This window comes from Scylla paramamosain, chromosome 8 (genome assembly GCF_035594125.1).
Source record: "Scylla paramamosain isolate STU-SP2022 chromosome 8, ASM3559412v1, whole genome shotgun sequence".
In the NCBI taxonomy this organism is placed as follows: domain Eukaryota; kingdom Metazoa; phylum Arthropoda; class Malacostraca; order Decapoda; family Portunidae; genus Scylla; species Scylla paramamosain.
In genome coordinates, this window is record NC_087158.1 from 13,438,300 (window position 1) to 13,463,299 (window position 25,000).

General features: G+C 39.7%; 7 protein-coding genes across 8 annotated transcripts in view; all 7 read right to left on the reverse strand.

The window, feature by feature from the left end:
• LOC135102808 (zinc finger protein 513-like) overlaps positions 1 to 214 on the reverse strand; it is a 2,416-nt gene extending 2,202 nt beyond the window's left edge. The window contains exon 1 of the mRNA XM_064008344.1: positions 76 to 214. The gene's annotated coding sequence lies outside the window, so the exon portion shown is untranslated. The remainder of the gene's footprint in view (positions 1 to 75) is intronic.
• LOC135102533 (protein krueppel-like) lies at positions 78 to 540 on the reverse strand. Its single transcript, XM_064007814.1, has 2 exons — positions 511 to 540; positions 78 to 416 (listed from the first exon to the last, which is right to left on the reverse strand). Exons 1-2 carry the CDS (start codon positions 538 to 540, stop codon positions 78 to 80), a joined length of 369 nt encoding a protein of 122 aa, XP_063863884.1.
• A 2,215-nt stretch (positions 541 to 2,755) lies between these two features.
• LOC135102807 (chorion transcription factor Cf2-like) lies at positions 2,756 to 5,749 on the reverse strand. Its single transcript, XM_064008343.1, has 2 exons — positions 5,503 to 5,749; positions 2,756 to 3,417 (listed from the first exon to the last, which is right to left on the reverse strand). Exons 1-2 carry the CDS (start codon positions 5,608 to 5,610, stop codon positions 2,995 to 2,997), a joined length of 531 nt encoding a protein of 176 aa, XP_063864413.1. The 5' UTR covers positions 5,611 to 5,749; the 3' UTR covers positions 2,756 to 2,994.
• A 195-nt stretch (positions 5,750 to 5,944) lies between these two features.
• LOC135102805 (broad-complex core protein isoforms 1/2/3/4/5-like) overlaps positions 5,945 to 25,000 on the reverse strand; it is a 31,625-nt gene continuing 12,569 nt past the window's right edge. The window contains exon 6 of one of the 2 annotated variants that reach the window (XM_064008339.1): positions 5,945 to 6,350. Coding sequence is in view for 1 of the 2 variants with exons in the window: in XM_064008334.1 (XP_063864404.1) it covers positions 16,084 to 17,649 (1,566 nt within the window). In the remaining variant the exon portion in view is untranslated. Of the gene's footprint in view, positions 6,351 to 15,708; positions 17,650 to 25,000 lie in introns of those variants that run through there. The other variant, XM_064008334.1, reaches the window with a different exon arrangement.
• On the reverse strand, positions 6,803 to 7,237 carry LOC135102534 (zinc finger protein 771-like). The gene has a single exon (XM_064007815.1). It carries the CDS (start codon positions 7,235 to 7,237, stop codon positions 6,803 to 6,805), a length of 435 nt encoding a protein of 144 aa, XP_063863885.1.
• LOC135102535 (protein krueppel-like) lies at positions 10,706 to 11,119 on the reverse strand. The gene has a single exon (XM_064007816.1). The coding sequence runs from the start codon at positions 11,117 to 11,119 to the stop codon at positions 10,706 to 10,708; it is 414 nt and encodes a 137-aa protein (XP_063863886.1).
• On the reverse strand, positions 11,452 to 14,636 carry LOC135102536 (zinc finger protein 771-like). The gene is made up of 4 exons (XM_064007817.1): positions 14,571 to 14,636; positions 13,102 to 13,500; positions 12,364 to 12,394; positions 11,452 to 11,513 (listed from the first exon to the last, which is right to left on the reverse strand). The coding sequence occupies exons 1-4, from the start codon at positions 14,634 to 14,636 to the stop codon at positions 11,452 to 11,454; spliced, it is 558 nt and encodes a 185-aa protein (XP_063863887.1).

Here is a 25,000-nt window from a genome sequence, read left to right on the forward strand (position 1 = left end):
AAGTCAGTGTGCTCCTTAGTTTCCATCATAGTAAGAAGAAAGACACTATGTGCAACCTTTTCCTAAGTCAGTTACCTTTAATTATGGTGCGCCCAAACGTGCCTCTTCAGACTCCCTTGCTGCCGAGAGCGGTATGGGCAGAGGGTGCAAGAATAGGGCTTCTCTCCCGTGTGAGTGCGAACGTGCCGCTTTAAATTGTCTTCCTGGGTGGCTCGGAAGGGGCAATGGGGACAGGCAAAGGGTTTCTCGCCCGTGTGAGTGTGGATGTGTCTTACAAGGTTGGTGGTTTTTATGGTGACGTAAGAGCAGTAAGGACAGCGGTGGGTCTTGGAGGAGGTGGTGGTGGTAGTGGTGGAGGTGGTGGTGTGGCCGGGCAGTGGGTATAGAGATGCCTCGTTACCTCCCTCCGCCCCTACCTGTAGGGGACATGCGGCTATCTTACTTGTGGTCCTCTCAACCCTGGCGGCACAAGGCCCTTCACAGTATTATTAATAGGAGTCATTAACCTACTAAGCCAACAACCACAGCACAGATGGTCATGCTTCAGTTAATTAGATATGCTTTATCTACTTATGTAAGGCCCTTAATGCTTAGGTTATTCAGTTGTTTTCCCACTGTACCATTGCCAATAATAATAATGACTGTGTGTGTGTGTGTGTGTGTGTGTGTGTGTGTGTGTGTGTGTGTGTGTGTGTGTTTAGATGCCATGTCAAGAGGGTGTGGATGCTCCAAGATGGTACTGTCAAGACAATATTACTTTCATGTAAAGGCTGGAAGGTGATGACTGTTTTTATCATACACATGCATTGTTGTTTGTCATGTTGTGTCACTGTATTTGATAATAACTGATTTCAAAATTTAGAAAAATTGATGTACTGATATAAGAATATTTTCTGAAGAGTCCTGTTGCACTTGTCTCTTTCGTCTCTTATTAACCTCCAAAAGCAAAACAAGAAGCCATACTTCATTATTCTTTCTCTTCCCATTTATGCTTTCCTATTATACATACACTTCACACTGTGTAAAAATCTTATAGAGAAAGATTCCACATGACACCCCATTTCCTTACTCTTTCTCTTTTTAATGAGCTGATCATTGTATGAAATTGTATCTCACTGTGTTTAAGAGATTTATTTCAGTTCCAAATGAAAGTCAAGGCAAAATCTCATGAGATGATTTATATCTGGGATTATCTGACATTGAGTTAAGGACAAAAAAGAAAGAAGTTAAAAAAAAAAAAAAAAATGGAGCTCGAGGCACAAGAATGCATCACAGACTTGCTCACATCACAGCATCCTGCATATTTCATTTGCAATCATGGTGATGAGCCAAACACCATATTCACTAGTTGAATGGAGTCTAACTACCATGATATATCTTGGAGGTCATATTATGCAACATTTTTTTTCTTTTATCTTTAATAAATCATTACTCTGTTCTTCAGAAGGACCCAGACACTTGAATGAGGAGAGGGTGAGTGAGACAGCTTTAGATGATCAGTTTATAAATACATTCTGGACACAACCAGAAGCACTGACATGTGTGTTAAGTCAAGGACAAAACTTGAGTTCTCATTTAAATTACAAAATACTGTTGTATTATTCCTTAAAAAAAGAAAAAAGAAAAAAGTAAAAAAATAAAGATATATATATATATATATATATATATATATATATATATATATATATATATATATATATATATATATATATATATATATATATATATATATATATATATATATATATAGATAGATAGATAGATAGATAGAAAGATAGATTAATAAATTATGCAATAAATACATGAATAATTAAATAACAAAAAACAAGCACAGCCTAACAGTATGTATACTGATGGCTGATGCCGTAGGATGTTTATTGTACTTTTTTTTTTTAATGATTCAGGAGAATAAATTCCCTTCAAGATAAAACTCAAAGGTGTGCAAGAACTAGTAACATGTAGTTACCTAATTCATGGCTTCAAGTTCTACTGAAATCATAATACTGTGAGTCAAGAAAAAATACATGCAAGTCCACACACAAACTGAGCATTATTGCTTAGGGCATTTCTATGGTGCTCCTTTCATTTTCCCCACCAGAAACATCACTGAGGACTGTTAGGCAGACTTTTCTTTGATAGTAGAGAAGAGTATTATTACTTCTTTCTGAACCTCTGGAGGAGCACACAAGCTCCACAATCACAGATGAACAAAGTATTCAATAAAACAGTTATGCACTTTTAGTAAATATTTCAAGACAAATGAGCTTGAATTGTAAAATCAATAAAAACTTAAACCATTCTTGTTTCTGCACATACATGCACATGATCACAACAACAGCATACTGAAATTTTAGTTTCTGATATGAGGTTCACTGCACTTGAAGATGCATTTCTTTTCTTACAGAAATAATACCTACAGAATGTGAGAAACAGTTTCTTCTATAAAAAAAAATAAACATGTAGAAGAGTTAGAATATACTGTACAATGGAAGAGGAAAATTAAAACCATTGCTGAAAAGTCTTTTTTTTTCACATTATGACTGAGAGTTCATGTTTTCTTCTCAGTAGTGTGTCTTGAATATGAAGTCACACACACACACACACACACACACACACACACACACACACCTCCACAATACACTCATAGTGCTGAGCAGCTACTCACAAGGGCATGGCATCCCAAATCTTGGAGATGCAGCCCTATCTTCCATTCAGCTATCCTACTTTTGTGCACTACAAGCCAAAGAAACACCACTTTTCTTTCCTGTTCATATTATTTAAAAACATAGTATTTTCACAATGAAAAATATATAAAAACAAGTCTCTAAGTTAACAACAATGAATACTTCAGGGGGCTTTCATACTCTCTCTCTTCATCACTATCTTGGCAGATACTGCCTCTAGATTTCAATGATTAACAATAAAATAAATACTATACTTCATCCCATTCAAAGTTGCAACACAAAAAGAAACATGAACTGAATTGGATCTATCCTATACTTTTTGTTTTTTTGTTACATGCATCAGCATATGACTCTTTAGATCAGCTTCAGTAATGGCCTGGAAGGGGCAGGATGCACATGAGAGCTGCTCTGTTGTGTGGCGCCGCACATGCCGCCGCAGGATGTTCTTGTGAGAGGAGCTGTAGGGGCAGTGGGGGCAGGAAAAGGGCTTCTCTCCAGTGTGTGTGTTTATGTGCTCATTCAGAAATTCTTTCCTAGTTGTGGTATAAGAACAGTAAGGGCATAAAAAAGGCCTCTCCCCTGTATGCTTTAGGGTATGTCTCTTCAGCTTATAGGAATCGGGCGTGTGGTAGGCACAGTGGCGACACTGATGCACCTTACTGGTGGAGCCGAGGCCCTGCCTGTCTTCTGGTCTGCTGGCATCAGTCCACTGATACTTAGCCTCCCGCTCCACCTGTAGATGAGGTTTTGTTATCGTACTAGAAAGTTTAGCGTCGAGCCTGTATGGACAAATTTTTACATTGTGTTACACTAACTGACCATCTGTCTAACATATGTAGAACAACAAATGTTTAGGTTTTCTCTCTCTCTCTCTCTCTCTCTCTCTCTCTCTCTCTCTCTCTCTCTCTCTCTTTTTGCAATGATGCTGGATTATAGGGCAGTGCATCTTTACCTTCTGGGGCAAAAATTCCTACAAGTAAATTTCAAACTTGAAACCTCTGAGTATGTACACTGGCCAGGATCAGTAATCAGGAAGACTCCTATGGCACACACACAGTTAGGGTAATTTACTTGCAGGTCTGGGAGATGGAGGAATGACCCAATATACTGGGAAACTAAATGAACAATACTTTCAAAGGGCTTTTGGGAATCTAATAGAATTATAGATAGGAACAACAGTTTTGCACTGCCAGCAGGTGTATAGACGTATTCTCTACCACAGCAGGAATATTTCTCTTACATATTGGTACTTAATGAAAATATACGGCTTTGAGGCTTACACGCATCCTAACATTTTTAACTGATAAAGTTTAAATAAAAACATAAATCAATTACTACCAAATATTGAGTGTATGAAAAATTACCAAAAATTTTGAATTACAAAAAGTTTGGGTTACTAGGAGATTATCTACAGTCTACTTCAGTTTTATTTAGTCTGCAGCTGCTGTACTGCCAGGACTAGTTGTCCACTCACTACATAAACACTTATTGCTGCCACTGATTCCATGGATTAATCAAGAACTCAAGTGATAGACAGACTCCACTTTGGTATACAAAAGATTATCATCAACAAGAAAAGTTAGTAACAACTGACATTTAGCTGAGAGAAAATCCTAATGATTTTTCTAACTGAACTTTTTACATGTCATCCTTGCCTTCCTCACACTTGTGTGACAGCAAGTGGCTGTTCAGGGAGGTTTTGCATGAGGCTCTGAATGAACAGTAGGAGCACACGTATGGCTTCTCTCCCGTGTGAATGCGAATGTGACGTTGGAGAATGTATTGGTGTGTGGTGCTATAGGGGCAGTATGGGCAGCTGTATGGCATCTCTATTGTGTGAGTATTGATGTGTTCCTTGAGTAAGTCTTTCCTGGCCGTGCTGTAAGAGCAGTGAGGGCAGGTAAAGGGCTTCTCTCCTGTGTGTCTGAGAATGTGCCGCTTAAGGTTATGGATAAAGGTTGTGTTGTAGCTACAGTGGGGACACTGGTGCACTCTGCTGGCAGAGGTGAGGCCCTGCCAGTCCCTTCTGGCTCTCCTGCCACCAGTCCACTGACAGTTAGTCTCCCGCTCCACCTGTAGAGGAGGAGCTTGATCTTACTCTTAACTGTTAAGTACACACAAAACATTCACAAGTCCTTCACATCAAATTCGAACATCTTCAACTAGAGAGACTTTGGCATCCTGACAGGTAACATATCTTATGTTGCAGCTTCCTACAACCTCGCAATCCTTCCTCATATGAACTAACAAACACTAAGTGAACAGCATGCCAATACACACACACACACACACACACACACACACACACACACACACACACACACACACATATATATATATATATATATATATATATATATATATATATATATATATATATATATATACACAACTTTTTTTAAGGGGGTGCAACAGAGGTCTTTTCCAGCTACACAAATCTGTAGGTGTGGGATGATAGTGGCATTCATACTTGTCCCTTCTGTGCTGCTCTCAGGGGATGAAGGCAATCTTGGGATTCATCTAAAGAGTTGGACAAATTGTAACATCTGTTTTTCAAACAGTCCCTGCCAATCATTTATTTATATGTATGCTATTCTAAATGATTACAAAGTAAATATATTACCAGTGATTTGAGAAACTGTTAAAATATTTTACTTATTATTCAAAATAAAAAATTCTTTAGAAGCTGGAACCTTTTTTAGGTGAATGACTTTGGACTAAACTGAATTTTCCTTGATGTGAATCTTGAAGTGTGTATTGAACACAGATTTGTTGTCAGTCTGGAAGGAGCAATGTGGACACATGTGGCGCCGCACACCTGTGTGGACTCGCATGTGTCTGCGGAGGATGTTTTTATGGGAAGAACTGTAGGTGCAATAGGGGCAGGAGAATGGCTTCTCTCCTGTGTGAAGGTTGATGTGCTCATTCAGGAGTTCCTTTCTGGTAGTTGTGTATGAGCAGTAAGAGCAAGCAAATGGCTTTTCACCAGTATGCTTTAAGATATGTCTCTTTAGGTTATGCAGCAGAGTAGTGGTGTAGGCACAATGTGGGCACTGGTGCACCTTGCCAGCAGAGGCCCCTGCCCCACCCTGCCAGTCGCCTCTTGTCCTCTCCCCTGGCCACTGACAGTTATTCTCCCGCTCCATCTGCAGAGGAGGCCTCATCTTATTTTTTATTCCACGGGAGAAAAATTAGGAAACTATTACCCGCCAAGATTCCTTAGCTTATCACCAGACACTTAAGAGCATAAAAATACCACATGAAGGAGAAAGTTTGTATTTGTTACTGACTTAACATCACTTGACAAAGCCTCAGGGAGTGGAGCCACAGGCTGCCCAAACTACTCCCCCTGTGGCTCACTTCCAAGCTGACTAATCAACAGTGAATTTCAAGTACAAAATAAATAATAATTATACTTAAAAATCAAAACAGGTATATTGTGATCTGATCCTGGAACTGCCACTATTGTTTAAGTTACTCTATAGCAAAATCAAGTTAAAATTACAAGCCACAGCACCACAGCAGCACTTCCCAGGACAGTAACTAGTTCAGTCATCCCAGTAGCATACACAAAATGGCTCTCATGTCATGTGTACTTTTGGACGGAGGAATCTCCATGGCTGCGAGGGCCCAGCAGGAGCATGAGAGTGCCTCACTGGGGCTACACTGAAATAGTTGAGAGGAAATGTCCTAGAGCAGTGCTAACAACCAGCTGACCCGTGTCTCCCAGCAGACGTACTCTACCTCTGGAGCAACAAAACATGATACGCTTGTACTATTAACATTACATTCTTCTAGGTCAGAATTTGACTCTAAAGAGCTCCTGGGTAACTACCTATCCACCACTCCATATTCTGTCAATTCAAATTGCACACTTTATGGAAAACACAATTACTACAACAATATATATGTGAATGATGGTTTTCTTTTCATTCACAACTTTGTACATAACATTTACTCAGCATTAACATGTGTCAATAAGCTTCACAGCCCCCTCATGCCTAATTTATGCAAAAACCCTATTTTAAGTTATGGATTCAGCACACATGCTATTCCTGCAGCATGGGTTGATAATTTTATGAGTATTGTGGAACCATGAAGTGTCTCTATACTCCCACTTAAAGGTAGGCCTGATTTGCATCTTCCTTCCTTTTGTGTATTGTCAAGTGTTTGTTGAGATTAGTCTTGCTGGCTGCTTGGAACGGACAGTGGGTACAGGCATAAGGTTTTTCCCCGGTGTGAGTGCGAATGTGTCGCTTGAGAATGTTCCGGTGGGAGGAACTGTAAGGGCAGTGCGGGCAAGCGAAGGGCCGCTCCCCAGTGTGTGTATTAATGTGTTCCTTAAGGAGGGAGTTCCTGGTAGTTCTATACAAACAATAGGGGCAAAAGTAAGGCTTGGCCCCTGAGTGGGAAAGAGCTATGTGTTTCCAGACTTCATTCATGCTAGCAGTGGCGTAGTCACAATGAGGACACTTATGGCCTGAGCTGCTAGAGTTGGGACCCTGCCACTCTCCTGTCGCCTTCCTGCCATCAGTCTTTGCCTTCCGCTCCATCTGTGGAGGAGCCCCGTCTTACTAGTTGGCCATTAAAAAGGATTTAAGATTAAAATACGGTAAGTAAATAAAAATAAGGAAAGGTAGGTGCCACTTGACACCCCCCCTGTTGTTAGTGCTTTTTGGGATACATTATGTGAGTTAATGTGTTGCTTTTGTGTAATGGACAAGAGAAATTAAACTTCAAGGAAGAATAACACTAAAAATTTTCTCTAATATAAATATGACTAAAAAAAAAAAAAATCCCCACATTATCACATTTTGTGTGTGTGTGTGTGTGTGTGTGTGTGTGTGTGTGTGTGTGTGTGTGTGTGTGTGTGTGTGTGTGTGTGTGTGTGTGTGTGTGTGTGTGTGTGTGTGTGGTCATTTCATTAATGGTTATCATGCAGAGGTTAGGATGATGGAAGTTGGATAGTGAAGTCTGTCTTGGGTGATGAGGGTTGATGGTAATGAGACTTATGCAATAATACATCCATACGTAGTTGAACTTTCCCTGATCAAGACATATTACCAAAAATAAATTTACTAGCAATAATGATAAAGGAATTCATCCATATCTATCGTGTTATAATTTGTAGTGACCCGTCTCTTTTGCATCCCCAGTAAAATAATTTTCCTTAGTAAAGTATATTCATGATATACTCTTGAGATCTGTACTAAGACATATAAAGTTCCTTTCTATGTACATTATAATCACAAAACATATATAATAACATGTCTAAAGTGCACTCATGTGGTGTGCTGGAAAATAACACAACCTCCTTACATAACATTAGAGAATCTTCCTACTATACCATGTAATATACAACTTGTAGTATATGAGAATAGATACCTAGTTTGTTTGCAGTGTGTAAAATTTTAAATATGAAATCAACAGCATTTATTCCGCAATGATACAAAATAACATCAACATCTTAATAATAATTAATAAAGTCATACTCTGTATGACTCAGACTGGTCTGAGCCACCCTGATGATATAAAGGCAACAAATAGCTAACTCTGTTTAAACAAAAGTGATAAGAAAATTTTAATTTTGCAATAAGTATTTACTTTGAGATAAAAGTTAAGCTTCATATATAATATTAAATAGATTAATTTAACACTAGTTCAATATCATAAACTATTTAGTAGCATATAGCAACAAGTAATGTTCAGATGCATAAAAAAGTGAGGGCATCTAAGTGCAAGGTCAAGCAATGTAAAGATTTTTGTCTCTTGAACTAAAAAGTGAAATAGGTCTATATACTTAATATTGATAGCCTAATACTGTCTGTAAATGCAGAGGAAAGGCCATACAACACTGCATCTCGGGAGGATATGGGGTATCACTGAACCCTACATTGGGGGGTCCCGGCCTGAGTGGTGTGTCAGCAAGTGGCTGTTGAGGTTGGTCTTGCTAGCTGCCTGATAGGAACAAATGGTACACGTGTATGGCTTCTCGCCAGTGTGTGTCCGTATGTGTCTCTTAAGGATGTTCTTGTGTGAGGAGCTGTAGGGACAGAAAGGGCACGAGAAGGGCCGCTCGCCTGTGTGGGTGTTGATGTGTTCTTTGAGGAGGGCATTGCGTGTAGTACAGTATGAGCAATGAGGACAGGCAAAAGGTTTCTCCCCTGTGTGCTTTAGTATGTGCCGCCGCAGTGTGTGTATATACGTGGTGTTGTAGGCACAATGTGGGCACTGGTGCACCTTGCTGCTGCTTCCTCCTCCTCCTCCTCCTCCTCCTCCTCCTCCCCCTCCTCCTCCTCCTCCTGCACAACTCAGAGATGGCCATTCTTCGGGTGGTGACTGTGCTGCCTCACTCCACTCACAGTTACTTCCCAGCTCCACCTGCAGATGAGGCTTCGTCTTACTTCTGTGCATCTCATGGGGTTTTGTTTTATAAGCAGGTGCTTTAAAATGCCTGCTTTGCCTTGTACAATAAATGGAAGCAATGCTACATGATATCTATGTGGGGTCAGTGAGTCCTTCCATATTGGTCAGTGCTGAGAGTGCTAGAAGTGCACCCCATTGCTGTTTAAAAGATTACCTGCCATGTAAAACTGAACACACTCACTCATTTTTTTTTTTCTTTCACACACACACACACACACACACACACACACACTGATGTGGGGAAAATTCTAGGTGCATGAATGAAATATGAGACTATGCTTAAGCAGATATATTTTTCATATAGATGTAATAGTTAATAAATAATAATAATAATAATAATAATAATAATAATAATAATAATAATAATAATAATAGTAATAATAATAATAATAATAATAATAATAATGAAAGTACTAGTAATAATAATAATAATAATAAAAATAAAAATAAATAATAAAATAATAATAATAATAATAATAATAATAATAATAATAATAATAATAATAATAACAAAAATAATAAAATAGTAATAATAATAATGATAATCATATACATAGTAATGATAATAACAAATAATAATAATAATAATTATAATAATAATAATAATAATAATAATAATAATAATAATAATAATAATAATACCAACAACAATAATAATAATAATAATAATAATAATAATACCAATAATAATAATAATAATAATAATAATAATAATAATAATAATAATAATAATAATAATAATAAAAGAATCTAATCTTATGTGAGAAAAGAAAAGTTTTCAATGATTTTCTTCTCATTTTTCATACAGGCCAGGTAGTCTCCAACATTACCTCACTTGACCACAATGGCGATGGCTGGTGCAGGAAAGAAACCTTGTAATGAAAATAAAGGGCTTTTAATCAAATTTTTATTCTGAGTGTCAGTGGAAGGCTCAGGTTCAGGTTCCTTCCTCTCCATCCTGTCCTTAATCAGATCCAATGCTCTCTACCCTTTTGGTAACCAGTTGTAGTAACTGTACTTGTAAAAATTAATTTGTCATCATTTTGGGCATCCTTTGCATGAGACATTGCTATCATTGTGGAGCTTTACAATAACACTCACTATGACTTAGCAATTCTTGATTTAATTATATTTGGCCTTATCAATTTTGTACTCAGTCTTAGATTTCCACTGTGAAACTTCAGATACTGTCTGAACTAAATATATAACGTGTATAACTATATAATAATGTCATATATATATATATATATATATATATATATATAAAATGGCAATACTGTTTGCTGTCTATCTCCTTCAATTAAGAACAAGAACACATACATAAATACTTACAAAAAAATATAAAGCTTAAATTGAATATCAGTCAGACACTTCATATGTGCCTGGTCAAACAAAATATACAAAAACTCTGAGGTTCATTATTTGATAATCTAATACACCTTTGTCAACACACAACAATGGGATGGAAGTGTGGCAGTGGACTGTGGTCTCCAGACATGCCACATGGCAAGTGAGTGTGGGCAGGCAGCCTGTTGACAAGATGTCCTTGGAGACACCTGGACTTCTCCTTGGCTACCTGTCACTGGCTGGTGCCCTCAGGCCACTGGGTCCTTTCCCTTGTGAGTCAGCATGTGACTGTTTAAGGTTGATTTCTGTGTGGCTCGGTAGGGGCAGTGAGCACAGGCATACGGCTTCTCGCCTGTGTGGCGCCGTATATGAGCCTTCAGGATGCTCTTGTGGGAGGAACTGTACTGGCAGTAAGGGCACGAGAATGGCCGGTCCCCTGTGTGTGTGTTGATGTGCTCCTCTAAGAGAGCTTTCCTCGAGGTTCTATAAGAACAAAAAGTGCAAGTGTAAGGCTTCTCCCCTGTCTGCCTTAAGGCATTGCTCCTCAGATTATTGCTGATGCATGTGGAGCTCTGCCAATCTTCTTCTGTTCTTCTGCCATCAGTCCACTCAAAGTTAGCTTCCCGCTCCACCTGTGGAGGAGGCTTCATCTTACTTGTCATTGTCAAACAAATTAAATGTGCAGATCCTGCTCTTTAAAAAAGGCATAGGGAGACCTATGGCTTGGACAAAGAATACACAAAGCAAAAATATACTATCAGTAAAAAACGGGAAGTATGGCTTGGACAAAGAATACACAAAGCAAAAATATACTATCAATAAAAACTGGAAGTGAGCCAGTGATAGGGTGGTGATACCTTCTTGTGCACAAACACTCAAATGTTTTCACTAACTATAACACTGACCTGCACTACATCACCCACACAAGTAATTACCATGCTTCAACCCTAATTTTACACTGTTGATTACACTCAGTGTCTTTTCACTTGAGATATTAATCTGCAAGAGATGATGGTGGGACCAGTGACCTCAAATAGTATTCCTCCCCAATGTCACCTGCAATTAAAGTAAATACTATGTCCTCTCCTAAATGTCTCCCTGACATTCTTTTGTTTCCTCTTGAAGATCTCAATACTATCAAAAGTGGGTAATGTTTAGGTAACAAGACATCAGTTTTTGTGCAAAAAAAAAAAATAAAATAAAATAAATAAATAAATAAAATAAAAAATAAAAATAAAAAAAATAAAAATTCACTATATGTATCAAGTATCTGAAATGACGAGCATGTCTTTCATTAGATATTACCAATGTCATCTTTACTGCACTTCACCAGTACAGCTGCAGGATGAGTGAGTTTTGTCATTTCTCTCTTCTCAGCGTGATTAATTTATTTCTAATATTTTCATTGTACCCGATCCTACAAGAAAACTTAAAAAGATTATCTTGAAGCAAGAGATTTTGTTCATTTACATTAAATGAGGATTTTTTAATCACAGACATATAAATACAGAAATCTGATAACTCACACAGTTACCCTATAAAAATATCTTAGTTTACAAAACTGTTATTTTGAAAGCTGTTTGTTATTTTTTTCTTGCTTCCTTTTCATTTCTTTATCTTTTCTAACAATGACTCCTTCCCACTATTTCAAATATTCATAATAGGTTAGAGTGTGACACATAAAATGCAAATTTTTGTCTCAGTCTTACACAGAAGATGCACAGCCATATATAAAATATACAGGATTGAGTGTGATTTCTCAACACAATCTATCCTTATACTTTCTATATTTAAAGACTTTTATTTACACAATTTATAACATATAATAATCTCAAGGATATCTGTCAGAATAGAAAACTTTGTGAGTTCTAAATTATCCTACAATCTAGGATAATAAAGAACTTACCTACATGGATGCTGAGTGGGCAGCAAAGATCCTAAAAAATATAATTCTGCATCAAGGAGTTGTAAAAATGTGAATTTACATTAGAGGAGCAAAGAGACAATTGAAACCATCAAGATGAAAAAGGAGGATAAGTGTGACTTAACAACAGTATTGATGAAAACATTTCAACTAGAAAGAGTCACAGTCAGAGCAAAATAAAGTATCAAGGTGTGTGGAAGGATGGAAATTGGGAAGAAAAATTAAATGGACATGTTAAATACCTGTCTTAAACAACAACACTGTATGGAAACTGGAGACAATGTTATAAAACTTCCTGGTGCTAAGAAGCATTGTTTCTTTGGTAATATTCAGTAATATGAAAAGACACAGATGAGAGTAATTTTCTTTCTTTCCCATATTTCTACATTGAATCAAGCAAATGAAGGGCAGTTTGTGTCATGTGACCAACAAGAGTTGCTCCCAGTCATTAGTAATATTCTAGACACTAGAGCCTTGACTGAATCTCAGAACTTAACAACTGAGGAGCCATAACTCACATGAGTGATTTTTTTGCTCCAGAAATGTAAATATATTCTACTCACTTCAATACTAGTGTACTTCACACAAAGTAGCTTTTCCTCACATGAATCAGTGGTAATATAATAAAATACAGCATTCCCCACACTCAGTCCCACAATCAGAAAATCCAACAAGCCCCTGGTGGCTTAGGCAGCATCAGTTGTCTTGTGTTTTGTGTACAAGCATGTGGTTCTTGAGGGAGACCTTATGTGCTGACTGGTAAGGGCAGTGTGTGCAGGTGTATGGGCGTTCACCTGTGTGTCTACGCAAGTGCACATTGAGGGAGCTCCTCTGAGATGCACTGTAGGGGCAGAAGGAGCAGTTGTAGGGCTTCTCTCCTGTATGTAGGTTTATGTGCTCCTTCAGGAGCTCCTTACGTGTTGTGCCATAAGAGCAGTATGGACATGAAAAAGGCCTCTCGCCAGTGTGTTTGAGTGTGTGTCGCCTGAGCTTAAAGGAGTCGGTGGTGGAGTAAGCACAGTGGGGACACTGGTGCACCTTCCCAACTGGGGTGGGGACTGGCCACTCGCCCGAGGCTCTTCTTCCGTCACTCCACTGAGTGTGTGTCTCCCGCTCCACCTGAAGAGGAGGCTCATCTTACTGGTTATTGTCATGTGCACTTAAGAAAGTTATCCAAAATTGGAACCAACACATCACCACTCGAGAACACAGGCGCCATATTTCAAAGTAAAATAGCAAATCATGTGTGTAAAATATAGCATGTATCCATGAACTTATAGATCTTCACTGTGAAATGAAAATTTGATCATCTCATATTAATTGTATGCTGCAATTTCCTTTTCTTCCTGTCTTTACTTGTCTCCAAGTAACACTTGAAATATCCATGATGTATGTAGTGTAGTAGGGAGAAAAAAAAAAAAAAAAAACGTAGTGGCAGAGCACTGAATACATAAACATTGTGTACAAGATGAGGGTATTTTTAATGGAGAGATAAAGTGTAACATGATGTTTCTTTGCTTGTCATTACCAATCAGCAAAATCCTTCATAAAACAGGAAAGAAATTCACTGAAATTCCGAGAAAATTTATTGAAACCTTTTGTAATATAAAAATACATCCTTCCAACACATGGCAATCAACACACGCACACACAAAGACACACTCGCATGCTGATGTGCAGATACGCAGTGGGTCAGACGGAGTAGCAGGCAGAAACACACGGACACAGACACACATGCATACGCATACATACACACACATTAGGAAAAGCACTTGCATTAATTGCAGCCATTTCATGTTAAAGCAGCCAAGTGGTGGGAGATGAACATTCCAGCTGTTCAAATCCCCATCCCTCAAAGAAAAACTGGAATCCTGTCCACTCACAGTACACAGGACTTGAATCTATTCATATCATCATCCAATTATCTTCACAGAATTGAGATCAAATGAAACCATAAGTAATAATATCACTGCATGACAACCTTTCCAACAAGTAAGTATATGCAATTTCTTGCAACTCTAGCACATTTTTCCTATTTTTCATTAATACATGTTCACTAAGATGTAACTCATTGCATGTACAAATACTACATGGAACATGAAATATTAAATTGAAACACTAAATCAAAACTTTTCAACTAACACCAATGAAATCAGTATATCAAGAATGCTGACTGTTAAAAACTTCACCAGTAGAAACTTAATGATCTGCAGGTCTGTAAGTACTACAGTCTCTGAGTTGACAGGGTTTACCATACTTCAAGACTAAGCTGGTGAGCAGACGGTGGAAGTGGCAATGGTAAGAGTAATTTCAGCCAATAAGAGAGATATAGCATTGTATGGCAGTATTCTGTGATATGAACAAGCACCACTCAGGGTTCCACAGTACCATAAGTACTGAACACTCTAGGTCCATAATATCTTAAGTCTCTCAATACTGCAATAAATACTTGAATCAGGCAATACTGGTAAATATTTGAATGATTCTGACAGTACTTTGAGGTAAATATTAGGAACAGGAAATACTCTACAGTACATGAATGTTTAGTGTGTAGGCAATGCTCCACAACACTGCACAAAGCTGCTGGTTCTCCAGCCATCACTCCCTCTACAGGATTGGGTGAACTTGCTTGGTTACAACAATGCAAGCTCCTTAAAATGCAATAGCTGTATTCTACAAAGCATCATTACAAACAAGTAAATATATGTAGTTAGTGTTCCACTGGTGAGATTCACAAAGCTTCAGGTCAGACCAAGCTACCAGCAAGTTAATACTTCAAGTGGAGTTTTAACACTGTATGCTAAGTACACTAAGTATTATGTTTACATGTAATATGTTGCTTTAGGATTATAGCAATAACTCATCTTTTTAAGATGGTAACCTTTAGACACGACCAATGTAGTAACACTGTACAAATACAAAATGAAAACTACGGAGTCTTAAAGAAAAGTACACATGCCAAAAAAGTACTATGTAAAAATTAAATGTAACTTCATCACAGTTCAAAGAAATAAAAGAAAAGTAATGACTACTTTTGGTACATTTTTGAGGTACAGGTAAAGCTAAGTATCATGTATCAAAAAATATAGAAAAAGTAATATGATGAAGTCATATTTCATTTAATCTAATTAAAATATAGAGCAAAAGCAATAAAGTTGAATGTCACATTATCTAATATATATATATATATATATATATATATATATATATATATATATATATATATATATATATATATATATATATATATATATATATATATATATATATATATATATATATATATAATAAAAAATCAACATCACTTAATCTGTAAAAAATACATCAAGTTTATAGAAAAGAAAACAAAATGACTGAGTTCATAATAATCCATTATGGGGCATTCAAACACCTACCAAACATGCAAGCATTAACAAAACTGTATGAATTAAGGGATGGCAGAAGGGAGGAAGGCATGAAGGGAGCCTCTTAGGATGCCCCTAATAATATGCCCCACTAGATCTAAAAAAGAGGAACACTTAACCTGCTCAGAATACAACTACTAATAGCAATAGCAATGAGACTTCCCTCACACCACCACCCACAACCCTCCATGAAAGCACAAACAATTCATCAGGTCATCAAAATGCTTTCACTTTCCTGGCACACATCTTTTGGTAGGTTGTATGATCAGCAGTCAAGGTGGCTTGAGAAATGATGACATTAGCGTGGAAGAGAGGGATGGTGAGAAGATAGGGAGGGGCTTTGTGGGGAGTTAAGGGAAGGGGTGTGTGAGATAGCAATGCTTGGGGTCTGTGGTATTTGTAGAGGAGAGGAAGACTGGAGGATGGCCAGGGAAGGGGATGGAGGCATGGCAAAGGATGATGAGAGGTGGCTGAGGAGAGATGAAGGCGAGTGATGATGGCTGGCAAGTGAGGGAGCAGGGGAGGGATGCCTTGTGCTCAGGAAGGATGGAGTGTGCTGGAAAGGGAGGAAAGAAGCAACTGAGGAGGTGGAAGAGGAATGCTGAGGGCTGGTGAGGGAAGAAGATAGGGGTGAGAAGGGAGGAGAAGACTGCTGGGAAATGGGAACAGGATTTGGGGAGAGAGACTCTTGCTGTGGGATAAGAAGGGAGGAAGTTGAAGCAGAAAGAGATGATGTTAAGGATGGCTGAGAATTAAGGGAGGTAGGGGAAGAGGAAGCAGAAGCAGTAGTAACAGAGGGATCAGGAGCAGAGGCAGCACCAGTAACAGCAGCACTAGCATCAGCAGTGGCAATTGTAGTGGCAACAATAGCAGCAGCAGCAACACCTTCATTAACAGAAGAGGAAGAGATGGAAGTGATAGGAGCAGAGGTGGAGGTAGTAGTCATGAATGTGGTGGGTTGGTGGGTGAGGAGGTGGGCCTTGAGGGAGGAGCGCTGGGTGGCCTGATAACTGCAGTGAGGGCAGGAGTATGGCTTCTCCCCAGTGTGTGTCCTCATGTGCACCACCATGGAGGAGTTCCAGCACGTGCGGTAGGGACAGAAGGGGCAGGCATGGGGCTTCTTCCCTGTGTGGCTGTTGATGTGTTCCTTCATAGCAGTCTTTCTTGTGGTCTTGTAAGGGCAGTACTCGCAGCAAAATGGCTTCTTATCTTCTAGTGTTGTCTCAAGGCCGGAGATAGTGGAGGAGGAGGAAGAGGTGTTGGTGGTGGTGGTAGGGGTAGAAATGTTGGTGGTGGGGGATGGAGAGCCTGGGAATAAAGGAGAAGAAGAAGGAGGAGGAGGGAACTGAGAAGGTTGGGAGAGGGATCGGACGTTTGTGATGTGGGAATGGAAGTTGTGGAGACTGTGAGAGAGATGAGAATGAATTCGTGGGCGGAAGTGACCTCTGGTGGATGGGCCAAAGGAGCGAGATGGAGGGGATGAAGGAGGTGGTGGAGGGGGCATTTCCTGTGGGCTATCAGGGGAGAATGAGGAGGCAGTGGATGCAAAACAGGATGGGGGACTGGAGACTGTTGGGCCCACTGATACTAGAGTGGGGAAAGATGGAGGAGAAGAGGGACATGGAGAAATGGAGACAGATGGAGAAATGGAAGAGATGGAGGGGAAGGAACCATAGACTGAAGCATAGCACGCAGAAAATGAGGAGGCAGCAGTAGTGGAGTGAGGGTGTGTAGTGGTGGTTGTGGGGGAGGGAGATGGGGGAGAGGGACTGCTGAGTTTAGTGGTGGCGGGGCTGGAAGTCCCTTGGCATCCTTCCTTTGGCAGTCTTCCCACACCCTCTTGAGAAATTGTCTCTCGCCATACCTGAGGAGGATGCCCTAGAGTGAACACTCCCAGGGGGGGCATGGCAGCAAGGCTTTCTCTCTCTCTCTCTCTCTCTCTCTCTCTCTCTCTCTCTCTCTCTCTCTCTCTCTCTCTCTCTCTCACACACACACACACACATATGCATGCATACCCATATTCCTGTACCTATAAAGTGAGACACACACACACACACACACACAAACACACACACTATACACAGTGAGGTATTTTCATCCATAAAAAGCCAAAAAACAAATAGAGGAGAGGCAGCCACAAAAACATTAAACTTACACTCAAATACTTCACATCTCACTGGAGCACAGAGCACATGGCTACTATACTCCTGAGGTTGGAGGAAAAAAAAAAAAAAAAAAAAAAAAAAAAAAAAAAAAAAAAAAAAGAAAGAAAGAAAGAAAGAAAAAAAAAAAAAGAAAAAAAAAAATCAAGCATGTGTGCATATCAGTGCATTTTTCCCTTTGTGCAAAATCAATTCGTGCTGCTGCAGTGGAGTGGAGGGATGGGCTAGACAGGTGGCCCCTCCATCTTGTGCTTGAGAAGGTGGGTGTTGAGGGAGGACTTCTGAGTGGCACGGTATGGACAGAACAGGCAAGCATAGGGCTTCTCCCCAGTGTGGGTACGGATGTGGGCTTTGAGGATGCTCTTATGGGAAGACTTGTAGGAGCAGTATGGGCAGTAGAACGGTCGCTCTCCAGTGTGTGTGTACACGTGCTCCTTCAGGAGGGCTTTGCGGGTAGTCTTGTAGGAGCAGTAAGGGCACATGAATGGCTTTTCTCCTGTGTGCTTATAAACATGTCTCTTGAGAGTTTGTATGCTGGGGGTGGTGTAGGGACAGTGGGCACACTGGTGCACCTTGGTCGTGGCAGCAAGGTTCTGCCACTCCCCTGAGGCTCCTCTCCCACCCGGCCACTCACTGTTACTTCCTTGCTCCACCTGCGGAGGAGGTGGCGTCTTATTCTCTGGACTATTCTTATCTAATAGGTGAGCTGTGCAGTCCTTGAACTCATGTGCTGACTTACAGTCAAAGGATCCACTACAAGACTTTAATTAGTCACACTTAAAATTATAGTGGTACCTTTTCATATCATGGTAGCACAACTCCTTTCATCTTAAGCACACTTTTAACAACAGCAAGTTTTTAATGATGTAAACTTACACCTCCAAACAATCCACTGGTAGGCTTTGTTTGTTATAAGCTAGTGCTAAGACATGACATACTGTGTTCAAACACATCTCTGGTTAACAATATTAATTAAGGATCAAGTACTCTCTGAAGGCATGTTCCTGTGAGCCTCAGATCTATGGACTGTTAGTGAGACAAGATTTCACTAAAGACACACAATGGTGGTGCAACTCATGGAGGCTCTCAGCAAATCAAGGGTTTCTATACTCTGCATTCCTGTTACTGGAAAATATGCAACTTCTAGATAATGTCTGCATTAACCATGTCAGAAGTAATCCCATTCACAATATTAAGTAGATTCTATTTTCTTTTCTTGAAATTAGATGAGGACAAGTCTCCTTGGCATGTTGTAAATCAGGTTAGTGACATCTCTGAATATTAAAGTTCATATATAAACTCATAAGTACAGCAAATAATGCCAGAATCTCACCTTTGTTTTAATTTGTTTTGCCATAAATTGTTTTATTGTGAAAATATGATGATAACTTTTATATCAATGATGACATTAAAAGATACCTGTGCAATTCCTTCACTCCATGCCTTCACCTTGGATTTTGGTAACTTTCTCAAGCCCAAAGAATACAGGCCAATAAATATCCATTAAGTATACTTTTAACAAATAAACAAGCAAATATAATGCTTGGTAAATGCACATCAGGTAAAAAAAATATTCCACCACACCACTGACCCACAGAACACCAGTAGGTAAGGAAATCTCATGAGTAATTGGCACGAAAATTGTTTTATTGAATCATTTGCAACTCCAGCGATCCAGCAGCCTTCCCAGCAGGGTGGACTGACTGGTCATGCACTCAGGTACTGAATAAGGACCCACAACCAAAGAACCCACAAACAAATGTTTTCCTTAGAATGGCAGTGTTGGTTCACATCAGTAAAATCCACAACAATAAACATATGAAGACATTACCGTCAGTTATTAAACAGTGAAAACAGGTTAGTGCTGGGAAAACGGATAAAGAATGGAAAACCAAGTTAGAAATAGTAAAAAAAGAATGGTTACCACAGTCAGGGAGTTAACTGGAAAGTTAGGACATGTCACATGAGACACAAGACTGGGATACAGTCTGAGGTGATATTAAATGTTAGGCTGCAATGCATCATAAGAAGTGTAACACATACACTATGATATCTTTCTGAGATCTGATATCAATCCTACATGAAATCATGAATGATTCCAGGATAATTTTAATAATTCAGATTAACAATGATATTATTTGGCATTCCATCTCTTCACATGATTTTGTTAGACATATTACAGACCCAAACATCATGTGTACTCCTTAAGAGCCTATGATATAGTCTACCCCTCAACTCACACTGGTGTGTGTGTGTGTGTGTGTGTGTGTGTGTGTGTGTCACTGCACAGGCAGGAAGTTCTGGACAGTGACATGACAGGAGGATTACTAACAGACAAACAGACTGACAGACATAAAATTGATCCACATGTATCACAAGATAGAGTTCTCCCACCAAACACCTTCCTCACTATGTATTAAAGTAGGTAGCTTGATAGGTAAGGTGACTCAACAGATATATGATTATGAAAAAATGCCTGACAAGTGTTAGTGACAATGCCAGACTTGATCCAATTTTCTTGACATATCAAAGAAAAATCATTTTGATTTCACTGCACTTATGACCAAAAAGTACTATAGTGAGATGGACCAATTAAGGAAGTGAAATGCAACATGGCAAAACATGAAACACACCAACTTCTTACATGAGCTACGAGATCACATAACTCCCACACCTCTCAACATTAAATGTACATCTATCACAGCTCCATCACTAGCAAAGATGACCATCCTCCTTCTTCCCTTTCAACACTCCAATCTCACTCATCCATAATGCCTACTATTGAGAGAGAGAGAGAGAGAGAGAGAGAGAGAGAGAGAGAGAGAGAGAGAGAGAGAGAGAGAGAGAGAGAGAGAGAGAGAGAGAGAGAGAGAGAGAGAGAGAGAGAGAGAGAGAGAGAGAGAGAGAGAGAGAGAGAGAGAGAGAGAGAGAGAGAGAGAGAGAGAGAGAGAATTTTAAGATCTTTATTCTCCATCCTTTCTTATGAAACATTTATCCCTTCCCTCCCTCTTGTCCCCTTTCACTCCTAAAAACACTAAGAATTCTCACTTGCTCAGCACCAAGCTCCTCATCCCCTCCTATTTCATAGTACCAAAAATTAATAATTTCTCACCTAAAGCTTTCTCTCCAACATATATAATTCTTGCACAGTGTTCCTCCCCTGCCAAGTGATAACCTCTAAAGCCTTCTCCCATAACACAGCTAATTCTTGCACTATCCTTTGGAATACCCGTCTCCTATACTATCAACTCTTAGTCTCTTATCCAGCCCAGAGGTGTAAGAAATACCCTGCCCAGCTCAAGAAGGCTGCTTATGCTTTATGAGGTGAGCAAGCAAGGTGCCCTTCTGTGTGGCGCGGTAAGGACAATGGTCGCAGGAGTAGGGTTTCTCTCCTGTGTGGACCCGGATGTGGGCCTTGAGGTTGCTGTCATGGGTACAGCTGTAATTGCAATAGGGGCATGAGTATGGCTTCTCCCCAGTATGTTTATACAAGTGCCTCTTGAGGTGGCCGGCATTGGTGGTGGAGTAGGAGCAATAGGTACACTGGTGGACCCGGGGCAGCAGAAGGCGCACACCCACTCTCCTCTGACCCACTCTTTCTGGCCTCACCTGCAGAGGAATGCTCGTAATACTACCACATTCCTGACCTCCAGACAAGTGGCAAGTAGTACATGAAGGTAAATACAACCCCACCCCTCTACCCTCTCTTCCATTACTCTCCTACGAATACAAAGAAAGAAATACATTTTGTCCTTTCTCTTCTCACAACAATATCCTATCTCTCTCAGCAATGAGTGCATGGGTGTACTATACCCATTTTCATTTTTGTCCCATGCTCTCTCTGTGGCAAAAATTAGGTTTTAAATTCCAAGAAAACAAAAGTAAATTTCATCTTCCCATATAAAAGCAACAAATGTACATGATAATAATAAGTAGAAAACAAAGGAAATGTATATACAATTTTCTTTACTATTTTTCAGCCCAATGACATAAGCTTTCCAAATGCAGTTCTTGTTCTAATAGTCAAATAGTCTCATCCATTGTAATTGTAAAATTTAAAATGGTTAAGGAAAGATACATTTATTTCTATCAAAATATTTACTTAAATGTATAATCACAACCATTCTCCATATTTTGCCACTAAATGGCATATTGCAGACATACTTTTTTCCATACACTTGTAAAAAAAACTAAATATTTTTGTTTTCTGAATGCTCCTACCTAATATTAATATGTCACAGAGTCATGATAATAATTATTACACTTATTTCAAAACAGATTTCAGATCTTTAAATGAGGAATAAAAAGTTAAATTCACCTGTTTCAGGCCATCTAGTCCTGTCTCAGCCTCCACCTTTGTACCTATGTACACCTGCACAAGGCAACATCCATAGAATATATGAAGACCAAGTGCTAACCATAGAATCAACTGATCCATTTTCACTTTTAAGGTTATCATCCATGAACACTCGACCCAGACAGTCAAATTCCCCAGTCACTCTGGAGTTCCAACTGTCCCTCTGAGTGGCCTCAGGTGCTGGCCTGGTGGGTGAGCATGTGGCTCTTCAGGTTACCCTTCTGAGAGCACCGATAGGAGCACATGCTGCACCCATATGGCTTCTCTCCAGTGTGAGTGTACACATGCTCCTTCATTCTCTCCTTCTGAGATGCACGGTAGGGACAATAGGGGCAAGAGTAAGGTTTTTCCCCTGTGTGGGTCAGCACATGGCGCTTTAGATTCTCCTTGGTGGTGGCTCGGTATGGGCAGTGAGGGCAGGAAAAGGGCTTCTCTCCTGTGTGGGTGTGTGTGTGGCGTAAAAGGTGTGTGTAGTTAGTGGTGGTGTAGAGGCAGTAGTTACAGTGGTGCGTCTTGACAGTGGTGGTGGTGGTGACAGCGAGGCTCTTCCTAGCCCCTGCTGCTGCCCCCCTTGCACACGTCGGCACAGGGTCAGTATTCATCCCCACCTGTAGGTTATGTCCTGCTTACTGAGAGTAATCACCCCCTACTACATCGTTAGCTTACACTACACACGACCTACACACAACCCATGCCCATGGTAAAATGTATTAATGCACATTTTTCACAATGTGGGGTACAGAATTCCAGTGTGTGTGGTGAGGATACAATGGTAGCAACAGAGTCTGTCAAAATATTCAAACAAAAGAAGGTAATGTTGAATGTTACAAAAGTGACATTTTACTAACTTCATTAGTGTGTGTCTGAGCCTCAGTCCAAATGCCGTATAACCATCAGTTGGACTCGTTTCGTGGCATGGAATGACAAGCAACCAAATTATGGACTTTTCCAGTATCCAAATCGGAGCACCATTCAATGCAGCTGATTTTTCAAAATCTTTCTTTCACTTTCAATGTCATGGCATCACTTCAATGTACAAAGCTGATGTAACTGGATGCTTTGCTTTCCTATACAACCTTGCATTAGTTCCACACATGAAAAAACTTAAGGATATGTATACTTTCAAGCATTATGTACAGGTGAAGACTCCTAAAGCATTACCTACGCTATTTCAAGGCAGCTATGATGGACCTGTCTCTGAAGCACTTCCTCCGCCTAGTATTTCAGTTACTGGCAGCAAACCACACAGTGTATTTTGCTATATCAACAAAACAAACACTGACATATCAGATTGAATAATATGAGACTAAACCATGAGAGCATCATTGCACATTTTCTCTTATAAGACTGAGTTTCTAAAGTTGGCAGCATGACTGACATAACCCATGTCATCTCATTCAGCTTCAAAAGGTAATGACACAATCTTTTGGCTTTATATTTAGATACATTTTCAGTGCAACTTACGATGCCACTTGCCAGCAAGTTCCACAGCCTTTGTCCAATGAACTAAATAGTAGTAACAGTACAAATAACATTAAGTGAAAAAAAATAATACAAAGAACAACAAAACTAATACTAATAATGTGTTACAGAATGATGTGCACAAAAGCATGATTGGAACAAAGCAAAAGATCTGTTCAGACCCTGAATGCAGCCCTCCCTCAGCCCTGAAATTTGCCTTCATGGACCCGAATGTGGCGCTTGAGGTGGTACTGAGTGACGGTGCAGTACTGGCAGTAGGGGCACATGAAGGGCCGCTCCCCGGTGTGGGTAAGCAGGTGCCGCTTGAGCCCTGTGGTGTACATTGTGGTGTAGCTGCAGTAGGAGCACCTATGAACCTTCCGTCTGGTGGTGGCCCCCCCAACCCAGCCAAGCGGCGGTCCACCACCCCCTGGCTCCACCTGTGGGCAACCCGACTCATTTAGCATTCACCCTTGTGTCTTCACTGAGTCTTGAGGGGATCAGTTTCCTCCTCTAATGGTGAAGTGACTCCAGATTACGGAGTCACACACCAATGCCTCCCAAACACTGGTAAGCAGAGAAACACCAATCATTTGCTCTTGAATTCCAATGCAGTATACTGTGAAGCAAAGAGTTGCATGACTATGCACTGTGCTACTAAGTGATTTTATCGTGCGTTCCAAAACAATTCCCAAGGATGAGCCTTTATTCTTGAATTCTCCAATTCTCTTATTTTCCTTATATTTCTTCCTTTCAAATTCTCTAGTGCTCTGCCTCATTTCATTCCATGTGTTCCTCTTCCACTCAAAACCAAATTCATGTGTAAGACTTTCTTCATCATCTTAATTTCCACCATCCTTTTTCTGTGATTAGAATTCAGGCGCGCGGTGCAACAACGACGTAACCGAGAAATGGAAGTTTCGAGAAAAATGCGCTCAAAGTTAAACACTGATTGCGCACAATAGGATACCCTTAAATAAGTAAGTATTATACATCATTTGAAAGGTCTTGGGTAGTTCTGTTTGGGGATGTAGGTTTCGAAGTGATAGGTGACGATTTTGGGTGGATGACTTACGCGTTAATTAACGCGTATACCGTAGGTAATAATTTTTTTTCCCGATATTGTTTTCATTTGTTAATAATGTGTTAGAGCCTATTACACATAGTATTAGGTGAAAGTTTCATGAAGATTGGTACATAAATAAATTTTTTATGAATTTTTTTCCGAGCGTAAA